Below are 14,933 nucleotides of genomic sequence, written 5' to 3'. Positions count from 1 at the left end.
GAAGATAAATCCATCACAAATATGAATACCAAAACGTTAGGTTCATTTGACAATACAAAAGAAGCAAAAAGTGGGACATTACTGAAAAAACAATATTACCGGTCACTACAACAACCGCAAGTGATTCAATGAGCAGTTAGTTGATTAAAACACTACACAGGTACAACCTTTCTATTGCTAGACATATTAAGATGGCCAGAGGTTAAAACAATCAGGCATTCAAAGTGCATTGAACGAAGGAAATGTTTATATGATAAGATTAGAGTATATCCGAGAACTGAATGCTGGAGAAGGTAGTCTTGGCTACTTGTCAGAATAAATGGAGAAACCCTTGGATCCATTGCTGTCTCTGTGGCAGGTTAGACATTGAGGAAATCAATTCATGACAACAGTTCAAGTAATTGAACTGGAATCAGAGAAGGGTGAGTTCCTGTGGGCTGGATGGGTGACATTCTCCCCAACACAGACAGAAAAAAGGGCATATCATAAAAGACAGCCTTGGAAAAGGTAACCAAGGAGATATCCCTAAAGTAAAGTCAAGGTAAAGAACTGGTGAATGGAAAAGTTAGTCTACAAACAGCAATTGCTTTTTAAAGGGTGCTGGCGTTTTGGCTGTATCCACAATGAGAATCCAATATGCTCATCTATTTTAGAAAGTTGGCCATTCTAGAGTGCAGCTCCTGGAGTGTGGGATACCCTTCAACTGCACTTCAAACTCTCCAGAATCCAGAGTTATTCCACAAATGCTCCAAGACTTTATCCAGTTTGACAACCCTAAAGTTTTTATTAATCGTGCTGTTTAAGGCTTGAACGACACAATGTAAGTACACTGTACTCTTTTAAGTGGGATGACATTGCTTTTAAAGTGAGGTGGGTGAGCTCCAACCAGAAGCCTGACATTGGCTTAACTTGAGGTACTCTTGGAACCGCGAGCCGAGCTTTCATGGGAGGCAATGTAGCCAAGTGGCTACAGCTGTAGCACATATAGCATAGGGCACAGCATCCTGTGAACCCAAGGCAAATCTCCATGGGTCAAACAAATAGGGGTAACCTAGTCTGTGTCTGTCTGTAGTTAAGAGCTTTATGTCCTTTGGCAAGGTTTGTGCTATGTAAAACTGTCAAACGTAAAAAGTGGATTCTGCCTTTTACACACGCTCTAATCTATATCTTAAAGAATTAAGGACAAAGCAGCAACCTTTGATGTCATAAACAAATAGTCCTCTACAGGTAACTAGAAAATTTGGGATCCATCCTGGATTGCCTGCTTGACCAAATTGTGTGATCTTCCGAAAATACTTTATTTTAAGAAATGTCCTTTTTGTTCATTATCACAAATGAGAGCACCTACGAATTCATGAGTTCAGGATATGCTCTGTACAGAAATCTCTATTGTGTTTGATTTATATTATGTTGCCCTATCTATGATACGATTCTAAACCAGAAATAGGGTACACAAGACAACTGACTTGCCTCTTGGGGCAGATGTATAAAGCCTTTTTCCATTCATAAACAGCCCGATTCGCAGAATTGGGCTATTTGCGTCAAGATAATTGCCTTTTCAAAAATGCAAAGTGTTATTCGGTAGCTTGTTACTTGTCACCGAATCGCATTTTGCATTTCCGAATCGGTATTTGGAAGGGGCATATTTTGGGCGTCTCTTCCAAATACCAAATTGGTATGGTATGTAATATTGTTTTGCAACATCAGCAGGCCACCATCTCTGTGATAGATGCTGATTCCTAATAGGTCGCAAACTGTAACATACCTCATTAATATTCAGGAGGTAGGTCGAATCGCGACCCCAAGCATCCCTAAATGAAACTCAATGACATATGTTAGGAAATCGGTATTCCTAATAATTGTACATTTGACCCTTATTTCATTAATAAACAGCATTAGTATAGGACCACGGCAGGATGTTTCCCAGGGCACGTTTAAAAACTCTTCCTTCTAACACGTTTCTCAATGAAGATATACTCTGCTGTACTATAAAAAAAAAACTGTAAACTTCGTACTTGTATAGCGCACTTATACCCCAAAGCCTCTAGGTGCTGTATGCATACCACTGTAGAACCCTTCCTGGCTTTTCCCTGTGAAGTGCCCACTTCTGGGCACCCCCAAGGTGAAGCCAGGCATACCTGCGCTGTTGGGGCCGCTGTGGAGCTTAAGCAAGCTATTGCCCAGAGTTGCAGAGTGGGACCCATGATTAGATTAAGCACCGAGGCGAGAATTATCAGGTCCGTGGAAATTGAGCCCAAGTCCGGCCAAGGCGGAAACTGAACCCTGGTCCCGGGCCAGACCTCTGCATCAGGGTCTGCCGCTCTAACCACTGAGCCACACTTCTCCACTAAGGTGAAACCCTTCCGTGTGCTAAAGACATTTTTTTGTTTTTACATTTTGAACACACCGAACAGGATATTTGTTGCATTCTTTACATGCCAAATATTTTTAAGCCTCGGCTCGTGCCCGGGTTCCTCGAGCCAGAGCTAATCCTTGGCTCAGCCCCCAATGTTAATTTGTTGGCTCACTCGCCTGTAATTCAAAGCCTTCATTTCATGTACATGAAATTTTGAAATTTTGTTTCAGTTGGTATTTACTGAAGATTTTGTTAAGTTGATAAACTAAGACAAAGACATAGAAAGATATGCGAAGAGAAAGAACAGAAATGGCTTAGGCGCGTCCTAAAAAAACACATTTCAAGATAATCCAAAATCGCTGCATAAAATAATACACATTCCTACACAACCACTTATCTACTTCTTCAAAACGCGCACACACGCACACGCACAGAGGGTCCAGGAAACTACTCACCCTTCTTAGGGGGAGCCTTGGAGGAGGAACTGAAGAACTTCTTCACAGTGGTGACTTTGCGGGTTTTCTCATTCGTTTTCTTTTCCTCAAACTTGGAAAAGGTGAGGGAGGGCTGGCCACCTTGTGCCCCCTGAGTGTTGGCATAAGCTGCTTCCTCTTCTCTCTGCAGTCTGTAATTACAGAAGTTTACTATTAGATGCTTCACAAACAAAACCACAGTATGGAAATCGTTTTTCTGCTTTGCATTTTCAAACGTGCAAACTATATCCGGTACACTGTAAATGCAAATCGCTTCTGTTGTCAACAAAGCACTTCTATGTTTAAAAAACCGGTTTAAAATGACTGACATTTCAAAAGCAGGCTTCGCCGTGAATTTCACCCTTCAATTTCATAAAGTGTGCCCCATTTCAAAATCAATGCTCGCAACGTGTTTACAGGGCATGGATTGAATTAAACATGAGACTGCTCACTCACACCCATGTAAAGAAACCTACACCTGGCCTCGTCGAAGAATAAAATCCAGTGGTGGTTTCAGACTGCTCGACATACACGCAGGTAATCTCCTCTGCGAAGCGTCTGAAATTATGACTAATTTACTAAACACTCGGTCGAGGAGTCATATCCTGACTTATCAATGGTCGGTCTGGCTGCGATTCCGACTGATTTGATTTGTATAGCGTTATGCTACCATTAGTGGGCGCTATCACAGTTCGAGTGCCTTGACTATTAAATCACAAACAGGCATCTGTTTTTTTTTCTAAATGCTTAAGTTGGATAATGAGTAGCGTGGGTGTTGTTAATAAGATACCCCGTGTACAGGTGGGAGAGCCAACCTCGAGCCCATAACGAGCCGAGCTTTCATGAAGGTCGGCCTACCCTCCCTCTTTACCCAGGATGTGAGTTTACGGTCAGAGATGCCGAATATGGAAATGGGGAAGCAGGTTCGAGTCTCGGCGTTGTTTTAACAGCCTGTGATGCTGTGCAAATCACTTAATCCCCGTATTGATATAAACAAAGCTTGTCACCCTGTGAAATGGAACTGGTGCACATATAAAGCGCTCCATTACTTTCAGGTCCAGTTCGCACTATACTTTAATAACTGCAGAAAAAGGCACTAAAAGGTAAAAACAATCTCTTAACATAAGGAAAGACTAATAGATACCCATTCGTTGGCGGATTTGCACAAAGTGAAACCAGAAAAACAGGATAATTCACAGCTTCCCTGCTTATATTGTGTGATCTGAATCGGTCATCCCTCGCCACAGCCACATCACACCCCACCTGAGAGCCCTGCACTGGCTTCCCGTCAACAAAAGGATCACCTTCAAGCTCCTCACCCACGCACAAAAAGGTCTCCACAACACCGCACCAGCATACCCCAACAAACGGCTCACCTTATACACCCCGGATCGCCAGCTCCGCACCGCCGACCTAACCCATCGCCACCGTCCCCCGCATCAGGAGAACGACCTCCGGTGGCAGATCCTTCTCCTAACTCGCCGCCAAGTCCTGGAATACCCTCCCCATCTTCCTGCGGCAGACCGAAAACCTACCAACCTTCAGGAGGCTACTCAAGACCTTGCTGTTCGAGCAGTAGCAGCACCCCCTCACCCCTCAGCGCCTTGACACCCTCACGGGTCAGTAGCACGCTGTACAAATGCCTTGATTGATTGATTGATTTTAGGCACATACTTTATTCCACAAAAACTCTTTTCTCTTTATCACATAAGAAAGCACTTGTAGATATGAGAGTTCAGACTACCAGTTGTAGAAAACTATCCGTTTTAATAAGAAATTCTCAGTGCAGGGCTATAATGTGCTCTATGAATGTCAAAGCTTCTGCATGTTAGAGGAATACACTTTTTTGAATTTGGAAAAGACTATCATATTTTGTGTGATGTGGGTTTTATGATTTACGTTTCACATTTTCACGGCTCAGCTCGATACTTGCTCCAAGATCTGAGCCAGTCCCTTGGTTCTTGCTCGGCTCTCCCTGTTCATTTGTTTGCTCGCGCACCACTCAGGGCATTACAGCAGTTAGTAATGTTTAGTGTTCAGACCCGGAGGTGTGTAAGAGCACAGATTTTCAGTTATTCGTTCAGAACCTTCAGGACAAGCATTTTTCTCCCAGACAAGCTATGTTACATCTGGAATGAGATGAAGCACAGGATGGACGCATCCTGGATATATATGTTGCTTGCTCCTTCTCAGACGATATCCTGCATGACCTCCCTGAAGTCTTACTCCAGGAGGATGGGGGTTGTTTTAACCCATACTCCCACTAAGGCTCCAACCATTCATTCATACAGGCCTAGCGTTCCCCCATTCCATGCTGAAGTAGCTAATCCAGTTCAGGTTAATCTGTGCATTCTGGTACTTGGAGTCTTGGCCCGGGACAATTTGGACTACAAGTATCAGAAAACAAAACAAGCATTAGAAAAGAAATAGGTCTCGGATTTTTTTGAGTTAGAGGTAATGGCATTGTAAATGGCAATGTCTTGTAGCCATGTGTTATGGAGTGTATGCATGTGGTGTGTAGTGGACATATGTGTGTTGGATTGGACTAGTAGCAATGGTGCATGCTGCACTTTAGATGAATATGTTTAAAAGTAAGTGCAGCATAGTGCGATTGCTACAATAGTTAATTGTGGATGCGTTAACAATTGATGTGTGCACTGATGGGTGGTGGTGTGTGTGCCTGTAGAAATTGTGCACTGATGGCTCGTGGTATGTGTGCTTGGTGGAAGCATGCAGTGCCGGCTGGAGGTGTGTGTGCCTGGTGGAAGCGTGCACTGACAGGTGGTAGTGTATGTGCCTGTTAAGTGTACAGAGATAGTTGGTAATGTGTGTGCTTTGTGAAAGGGTGCACTGACAGCTGGTGGCAAGTGCACCTAGTGAAAGAGTGCACGGACAGCTGGTGTTGTGTGTGACTGGGTAAAGTGTGCACTGACAGCTGGTGGTGTGTGTGTGTGTTTGGTGAAAGCATGCACTGACATTTGGTGTTGTGTGCGTGGTGGAAGTCTGCACTGACGCATGGTGTAGGTTGTGATTGGTGAAAGCGTACATTGATGGCTGGTGGTGTTTGTGCTTGGTGAAAGCGTGCACTAACAGCTGGTGGTGTGTGGTTTTGTGTGTGGTTGTGTGTGTAGTGGTGAGTCTGTGGGGGTGAGTGTGTGGTGGTGAGTGTGTGGTGGTGAGTGTGTGGTGGTGAGTGGTGATGAGTGTGTGGTGGTGAGTGTGTGGTGGTGAGAGGCTGGTGTGTGTGTGGTGTGTGTGAGTGTGGTATGTGTGTGGTGTATGTGTGGTGTATGTGTGTGTGGTGTGTGTGGTGTGTGGTTTTATGTGTGTTGTCCTATGTATGTGTGTGGTGAACTTAGTTTTAGTGTTTGTCTCCTGCACACTCACACAGTGTCCCTACACACATACACTGTTCACTCTGCACATCCACACTGTTCATCCTGCATAGTCACACACTGTTCATCCTGGACACTCACACACTTTTCACCCTGCACACTTACACACTGTTCACCCTGCATACTCACATACTCACACACTGTTTACCTTGCACACTCACAGACTGCAGTCACTGTCACTCTTCAGTCACTGTTACTCTGCAGTCACACTCACTCGGCAGTCACACTCACTCGGCAGTCACACTCACTCGGCAGTCACTCTGTACCTGCACTCACTCTACACTCACTTTCCACCTGCACTCACTCTACACACTCTCCAATCACACTCACTCTGCAGTCACTATGCAGTCACACTCACTCTGTAGTCTTTCTGCACTTGCACTCACTCTGCACTTGCACTCACTGCACACTCTGCACCTGCACTCACTCTACACGCACTCTGCCCCGACGCGTATTCTGCACTCACATTCAGTCTGCACTCACTCTGCACCTGCACTCACTCTGCACTGACTCTGCATCTGCACTCACTCTGCATTCACTCTGTACTCACTCTTTCTGCACTCACTCTACACCTGCACTCACTGTGCACTGACTCTGCACCTGCACTGACTCTGCACTCACTCTTTCTGCACTCACTCTTTCTGCACTCACTCTCTCTGCACTCACTCTCACTTTGCACTCACTCACTGTGCACCTGTGTTGGACAGGCCACACGAAGGGCCGCTCTCCCCCGGCTCGACCAGGCCCGAGCCCGGTCACACAAGCACCACACACCACCATTGCACGTCCTCCGTCCCCTCAGGGACCCCTGCCCTCGAGCATGTCGACCTCGTGGGCCCGATCCACTGCCGGCCCACGCGCCCAGCCCGGGCCGCCATCTTGGACACTTCACCACGTGGCCGCCTGGCCCCCGGCCGACCTCAACCCTGGGCCTGGCCAGGCCTCAGACATCCCGGCACCACCATCCACCCAGGAGGTGAGCGGGCTACTTGGCAAGTCAATGGGAGAAGGAGGTGTCGATGGCTCTCCCCCACCAAGTGCCGCTCGCCCATCGCCTCCCCGGGCGCTGGCTCCACCCCCCTGCTGGGTGTCTGGACTCCCTCATCCCGGACCTCCCGACCTCCAAGTGCGAGGGTCCGGACATCAAAGCACGCCAGCCCTATAACTGGGGCAGCTCCAGAGCAGGAAGGCAGTTGTATCTTGGAGTCGAGAGACGCAAAGAGGAACTCATCCTGGACGGACTACTGGCGCTGCCGTAGCTCTGTCCTGTGCACCATCGTCCTGCCTGTTGGCGCTGCCACAGCCGTCGTAACCTTCAGTCTTCATCGTCGTCCGGATCTGCTGGCGTGGCCGCGGACCGTTGTAACCGTCATCTTTCACCGGGACCTGCAGGCTCCGCCGCGGACCGTCGTCCTTCCTTCATCCATCTCGGGACCTGCTTGGCTCCTCCACGGCCCGATCTTCAAGAACGCCGAGCTCGAGGATTGAGAGCTATTTTGAACTCACCGGTAACTAAGACTGTCCCGCTACCCCCTTCCTCAACCACAGACTCGAATCGAGGGGACCCCTGAGTCCAGACCTCCTTGTATCATACCAACGTAACCTAAGAATTGCATATAAAGTCTCGTTAACCTTCAATCTTGTGTGGTGTCTGTCTGTGGGGGGGAAGTTACTTATCTGTACAGTCGTTGGAGACGGCTCTCCCTGGAGACCTCTCCCCGAAATCTCGGCCGACCCTCCCGGTCCGTCTAACATTGGTGGCCAGCGGCGCGATCCGAATCACCGCATACGTACAGAGAGTAGCTCACCCCACAACGAACCACAATGACAACTAAAGAGAGCGGATCAACTGAGAAGTTCCAAATGGAAAAACTAGAGGAGTACAGCCATCGTGAACTAAAGCAGTTCTGCATTGAACTAGGTATCGCTACCACCGGACTAAGCACCAAGGACGATTTTAAGCATGCCCTAGAATCTTGGGCAGAGACCGGGGATACCGAAGCTCCTGAGCAAAGCACCGCGAAAAAAAGCAACACGGCCCCTGAAGGGCAAAGAACCGGTCTCTCGCCAGACGAGATCCAAGAAAGAGAAAAAACCCGACTACACGAGCTAGAAATGGCCCGACTCAAGATGGACGTAGAACTCAAGTTGGCCGAACAAAAAATAAACTTAGAGCACCTACGTCTCCGAGAAGAAAGAGAGGAGAAACAGAGACAAAGGGAGCTCGAGGAAAAGAAACTAGCGTACGAGCACGAACGGAACCTAGCCGAGATCAACCTGCGCAAGCAGAATAAAGAGTTGGGGGTGCCCGAGAGACCACACACCCCCGGGACCACGGAGAAAAAAGTACACATCCCCAAGGATGTTGTCCGAGAATATTTTCGAGAGGACGACATCCAGCAATGGTTTAAGGCCTATGAAATCGCTATGACTGCGCACCGGATCGATAGAAACGATTGGGGAGCCGGCCTATGGGGCAGATTCCTCAATGAGGGCCGCGATACCCTGTTACAGCTCCCAGACCACCAGATGACCTCCTACGACCATATGAAAGCGGCCCTTCTCACCCGCTATGGCCTCACGCCCGAGATGTACCGTCAGAGGTTCCGAGACTGCACACGCATCCCGGGTACAACTTGGGTGGACTATGTAACGTACTTTAGCCGAGCTTTCGAAGGCTGGATCAAAGGGAACAACGTCACGACCTACGAACAACTGTTCAATCTGATGGTATGGGAGCATCTGTCCAACAATTGCTTCATTGAACTACGCCAACACCTCCTCGACAGCAAGTTAACCGATCCCCGGCAGCTCGCAGCCGAAGCTGACCGGTGGGAGATCACCAGAGTGGGCCGGAATGGGTCCTACGAGCAAAACAGGAACAACAATGGTCACCACCGACCCAGAGGAGGAGGAGGAGGCCAAGGGCGGGGAAGAGACAACACTCCGGCCGCCCCCGTTACCAGCACCACCCCCCCGGCCAACCGGGGCAGCACCCCGGCGCGACCGGGGTACAGAGCAAACGTCACGTGTCACCGATGCCAACGAGTCGGCCACTATGCAAACGACCCAAGCTGCCCGCAGTATCAGAGTCCAAAACCCCGCCATGTGGCCGCCGCAGCACTAGGGGAAGAACAGATCTCCGAGGAACAAGAAACAGACGAGCAAGAGTATCCAGAGTGGGAGCCAGCCGCCATGACTCTCGCGTGCTTAGGGGGAAGAGACATGGTCCCGCGGGTCCCCCTACCCGCTAACACCCAGAAGTACAGCCAATGGGTGAGCATCAATGGACAACGGGCCGAAGCCCTTCGGGACACCGGGGCCAGTGTGACAGCCGTCCGCTGTCACCTGGTGACCCCAGAACAATATCTACCGAACATTCTCTGCCCTGTACGATCAGCCGACAACTCGGAAAGTCTGTGTCGGATGGCCTGCGTCCCTTTTGAGTGGGGAGGGGTCTCCGGCATGTTGAAGGTGACGGTCCGAGACGACGCCCCCGTGGACTGCCTCCTCGGGAATGACCTGGAGAGCTCCCCGTGGGCCGCTGTGGAGCGAAAAGAACACTTGGGGATGTTGGGCGTCCCGGACTGGGCGTGCGTCACCACCCGGTCCATGGCCGCCCGTGCCAACCATCACCCGGAAGAACCAGAATGGCCGGCGCCACCGCCTCCGGTCGCCCCAGCCGAAACCCCCGACCATGACACCCCCCTCGAACCGGCTCAACCTTCCGACCTCGCTAACCTTGACCAGTGGGCCCAAGAGGGGGGACCCACACAAGAACAATTTCGCCAGGAACAGAAGACCTGTCCCTCCCTTGAGGGACTCCGCCAACAAGCGCGCGCCCAAAGCGCAGGGGACACCTCCGGAACTCATTGGGTCTACTGGGACAATGATCTGTTATACAGCGAGCAACGAATCGCCGAGCTGGGGGCCAACCGAGTACTAGTAGTGCCCCTCTGCTTTAGAGACTTCCTGTTAAACCTGGCCCACGATGTCCCCCTGGCAGGGCACCTAGGTCAAGATAAAACTTACAGTCGCCTAGTGACCCACTTCTTCTGGCCCAAAATGAGGAACGATGTGCACCAGCATTGCCGATCTTGCCCCACGTGCCAAGCCAGTGGGAAGAGCGGCCGCAAACTAAAAGCCCCCTTGCAACCTTTTCCAGTAGTCACGACCCCATTTGAGAGGGTCGGAATAGACATTGTGGGACCCCTGGACCCGCGTACAAAACAAGGACATCGCTTCATTCTGGTACTAGTGGACCACGCCACCCGCTACCCTGAGGCTGTTCCTCTCCGGACCGTGACAGCCCCAGTGGTCGGCCGGGCCCTGATGGGGATCTTCTCCCGTGTGGGGTTCCCCCGAGAAGTCGTCAGCGACAGAGGCACGAACTTTATCTCTAAATACATGAAATCTCTCTGGCAACAGTGTGGGGTCACCTACCGCTTCACGACCCCCTATCACCCCCAAGGGAACGGACTTGTTGAGCGGTTCAACCGCACGCTGAAAGGAATGATCGGGGGATTGGAAGAGCCCCTCCGTCGCCAGTGGGATGTGCTGCTGCCGTGCCTCCTCTTCGCCTACCGAGAGGTCCCACAGAAATCCCTAGGCTTCAGCCCATTCGAACTGCTCTATGGGCACCCAGTGCGGGGGCCGCTCAGCCTGATCAAAGAAGGCTGGGAGATGCCTCCGACCAAGAACCCTCCAGATGTCTTCCGGTACCTCCTCACCCTCCGCAACCAGTCCCGGCGGTTCAGAGACCTAGCAAAAGCCAACCTAGAGGCCAGTCAAGAGGACATGAAAAAATGGTATGACCAGAACGCCTCATCCATTGAATTCGAACCGGGACAACAGGTATGGGTCATGTCCCCCACGGAGCCATGCGCTCTCCAAGACAAATGGACGGGACCCTTCAAGGTGATCGAGCGCAAGGGTCCTGCCACCTATCTGATCGATATGGAGTCCTCCCGGAACCCCCTCCGAGTCCTCCACACCAACAGACTGAAACCCCACTTTGCACGAACAGAACTCAGCCTATTGATGGCCACGGACAATGGGGTTGAAGACGACTCCGAGCCTCTCCCTGACCTCCTGCGGACCCAGGAGCAAGACGGCTCCGTAGATGGGGTCCGACTCTCGGAGACCCTCACCAGAGAACAACGCCAAGAGTGCCAAGCCCTCCTGTCACGGTTCGCCAGTCTGTTCTCCCTCACCCCAGGTGTCACTTCCTGGTGTGTGCACGATGTAGACACCGGAGACAGCCCTCCTATCCGCCACCGGGCCTACCGCGTACCTGATCGGGTACGGGCCTGCATCCAGGCGGAAGTGGCTAAGATGCTCACGCTCGGGGTCATCGAGCCCTCAGACAGTCCATGGGCCAGCCCGGTCGTACTGGTCCCCAAAGCAGCCGCCCCCGGAACCACACCAGAACTCCGGTTCTGCATCGACTACCGGGGCCTGAATGAAGTCACCAGAACGGACGCACATCCCATCCCCCGGGCAGATGAACTGGTCGACCGAATGGGAGCTGCCCGCTACCTTAGCATCTTCGACCTGACAGCAGGTTATTGGCAGATCGGCCTCACACCCCGAGCACAAGAACGTTCTGCCTTCTCCACCCCCGATGGCCATTACCATTTTACGGTCATGCCCTTCGGTATGAAGAATGCCCCAGCGACTTTCCAACGGCTCGTCAATCAGGTCCTGGCGGGGCTCGAAGGGTTCAGCGCCGCCTACCTAGACGACATCGCTGTGTACAGCCACCATTGGACCGAGCACCTCCACCACCTCCGAGCAGTGCTGCAAGCCCTTCAGCGAGCTGGCCTCACGATCAAGGCCAGCAAGTGTCAAATTGGACAAGGGTCTGTGACCTACCTCGGACACCAGGTGGGAAGCGGCCTAGTGGCCCCTCTACAACTGAAAATTGCCGCCATCCAGGACTGGCAGCCCCCTATCACCCAAACCGAGGTACGAGCCTTCCTGGGCCTCACGGGCTATTACCGAAGGTTCGTGAAAGACTATGGTACCATAGTGGGCCCCCTCACCGAACTCACGTCAAAAAATCAGCCCAAGAAGGTGAACTGGACCCCAGAGTGTCAAGCGGCATTCGAACAATTGAAGGCCGCCATGTGTTCCGCTCCTGTGCTCCAGGCCCCAGACTACAGCCGGGAGTTCGTCGTCCAGACGGACGCCTCCGACCAGGGCATTGGGGCGGTCCTGTCCCAAGTGAACACCGAGGGCCTTGATCAACCGGTGGCCTTCATCAGCCGGAGACTCCTACCACGGGAACAACGCTGGAGCACCATAGAGAGGGAAGCCTTCGCTGTGGTATGGGCCCTCAAGAAGCTCCGGCCCTACCTTTTCGGCACCCACTTTCGGGTGCAGACCGACCACCGACCCCTGCAGTGGCTGATGCACATGCGGGGGGAAAACCCCAAGTTGCTACGCTGGTCCATATCCTTGCAGGGTATGGACTTCACAGTCGAACACCGGCCTGGGTCCGACCACGCCAACGCGGATGGCCTGTCCCGATTTTTCCGCCTCGACGAAGAGAGTCCCCAAGAGGATGGGTGACTCTCCCCGCCTTCAGCTGGGGGGGACGCATGTTGGACAGGCCACACGAAGGGCCGCTCTCCCCCGGCTCGACCAGGCCCGAGCCCGGTCACACAAGCACCACACACCACCATTGCACGTCCTCCGTCCCCTCAGGGACCCCTGCCCTCGAGCATGTCGACCTCGTGGGCCCGATCCACTGCCGGCCCACGCGCCCAGCCCGGGCCGCCATCTTGGACACTTCACCACGTGGCCGCCTGGCCCCCGGCCGACCTCAACCCTGGGCCTGGCCAGGCCTCAGACATCCCGGCACCACCATCCACCCAGGAGGTGAGCGGGCTACTTGGCAAGTCAATGGGAGAAGGAGGTGTCGATGGCTCTCCCCCACCAAGTGCCGCTCGCCCATCGCCTCCCCGGGCGCTGGCTCCACCCCCCTGCTGGGTGTCTGGACTCCCTCATCCCGGACCTCCCGACCTCCAAGTGCGAGGGTCCGGACATCAAAGCACGCCAGCCCTATAACTGGGGCAGCTCCAGAGCAGGAAGGCAGTTGTATCTTGGAGTCGAGAGACGCAAAGAGGAACTCATCCTGGACGGACTACTGGCGCTGCCGTAGCTCTGTCCTGTGCACCATCGTCCTGCCTGTTGGCGCTGCCACAGCCGTCGTAACCTTCAGTCTTCATCGTCGTCCGGATCTGCTGGCGTGGCCGCGGACCGTTGTAACCGTCATCTTTCACCGGGACCTGCAGGCTCCGCCGCGGACCGTCGTCCTTCCTTCATCCATCTCGGGACCTGCTTGGCTCCTCCACGGCCCGATCTTCAAGAACGCCGAGCTCGAGGATTGAGAGCTATTTTGAACTCACCGGTAACTAAGACTTTCCCGCTACCCCCTTCCTCAACCACAGACTCGAATCGAGGGGACCCCTGAGTCCAGACCTCCTTGTATCATACCAACGTAACCTAAGAATTGCATATAAAGTCTCGTTAACCTTCAATCTTGTGTGGTGTCTGTCTGTGGGGGGGAAGTTACTTATCTGTACAGTCGTTGGAGACGGCTCTCCCTGGAGACCTCTCCCCGAAATCTCGGCCGACCCTCCCGGTCCGTCTAACAACCTGCACTCACTCTGCATTCACTTTGCCCCTGCACTCACTGTACACTCACTCTGCACTCAGCACTCACTCTGCACTCACTGTCATTCGGCACTCATTCTGCATGCACTCTGCACTAGCTCACACTCTGCACTCACTCACTCTGCAGTTATTCTACTTCCCTCTGCTCTTATTCAGCACTCACTTCTGTCACTCTGCACTCACTCTCACTCTGCACTCACTCTCACTCTGCACTCACTCTCACTCTGCACTCACTCTCACTCTGCACTCACTCTCCAGTCACTCTCACTCTGCAGTCACTCTCACTCTGCAGTCACTCTCACTCTGCAGTCACTCTCATTCAGCACTCACTTGGCACTCACACTGCATTCACGCTCACTCTGCACTGATTGTGGTATAATAAACCAGGTGTGGACTTATTTTAAGCTTTGTACAAACGTATAGCGAGAGCTCAGATTTTAAATTACGTGCCACTGCTAATAGTTTTTAAGCACAGGACTCCCGTTACTGTGACTGAGAAAAAATGCATTCACCGGAGTAATATTAAAGTTTATGCGCTAATATTGACCTCTGTCCCTAAATGACAAATGTATTTGTTTGGCGGCGTTTTGAACTTTTAAAATACATATAGTGTGTATGTTTCGAACAGCACTCGCCGACACCCGAGTCACCGCTGAAGGAATTTATTTAACAGGGGTTAAGGGAAGGGTGACTGCATCCTCTCTCTCTCTTGAGTCTACGAAAACTCAAAAAAAGTTGATAATACCCTGCTAGTCTCCCAGACCATCCGAAGGGGGGCCGCAGCTGTGAGACAAAACACATCTGAATTCTAGCACTGGATTTCCCACTTGACCCTATTGACTTAGTTCTGGTCACTGCAATCCCCCTGTCTCTCCATTAGCCAAGAAGACACATTTAATAGCGCTTAGAAACAGGCGAACACCCATAGCTGCTCTGTTGAAAAAATAGGCACGCAGATTAATTTACACATCACACAAGCAGCGCGTTGTTTGTTTAGCAGTTCCCCAAAAACGCATTTTTTATTACTAG

At 51.7% G+C, this 14,933-nt stretch overlaps 1 protein-coding gene across 2 annotated transcripts in view; it reads right to left on the bottom strand.

Annotated features, from left to right (window-relative positions):
• RABGEF1 (RAB guanine nucleotide exchange factor 1) overlaps positions 1-14,933 on the bottom strand; it is a 415,118-nt gene that overhangs the window by 255,765 nt on the left and 144,420 nt on the right. For both annotated transcript variants that reach the window (XM_086954629.1, XM_086954628.1), the window contains exon 3: positions 2,812-2,981. In XM_086954629.1, the coding sequence (XP_086810755.1) occupies positions 2,812-2,981 (170 nt within the window). The remainder of the gene's footprint in view (positions 1-2,811; positions 2,982-14,933) is intronic.

This window comes from Lissotriton vulgaris, chromosome 2_1 (genome assembly GCF_964263255.1).
Source record: "Lissotriton vulgaris chromosome 2_1, aLisVul1.2, whole genome shotgun sequence".
NCBI lineage: Eukaryota > Metazoa > Chordata > Amphibia > Caudata > Salamandridae > Lissotriton > Lissotriton vulgaris.
This window is presented reverse-complemented; position numbering and strand designations above follow the sequence as displayed.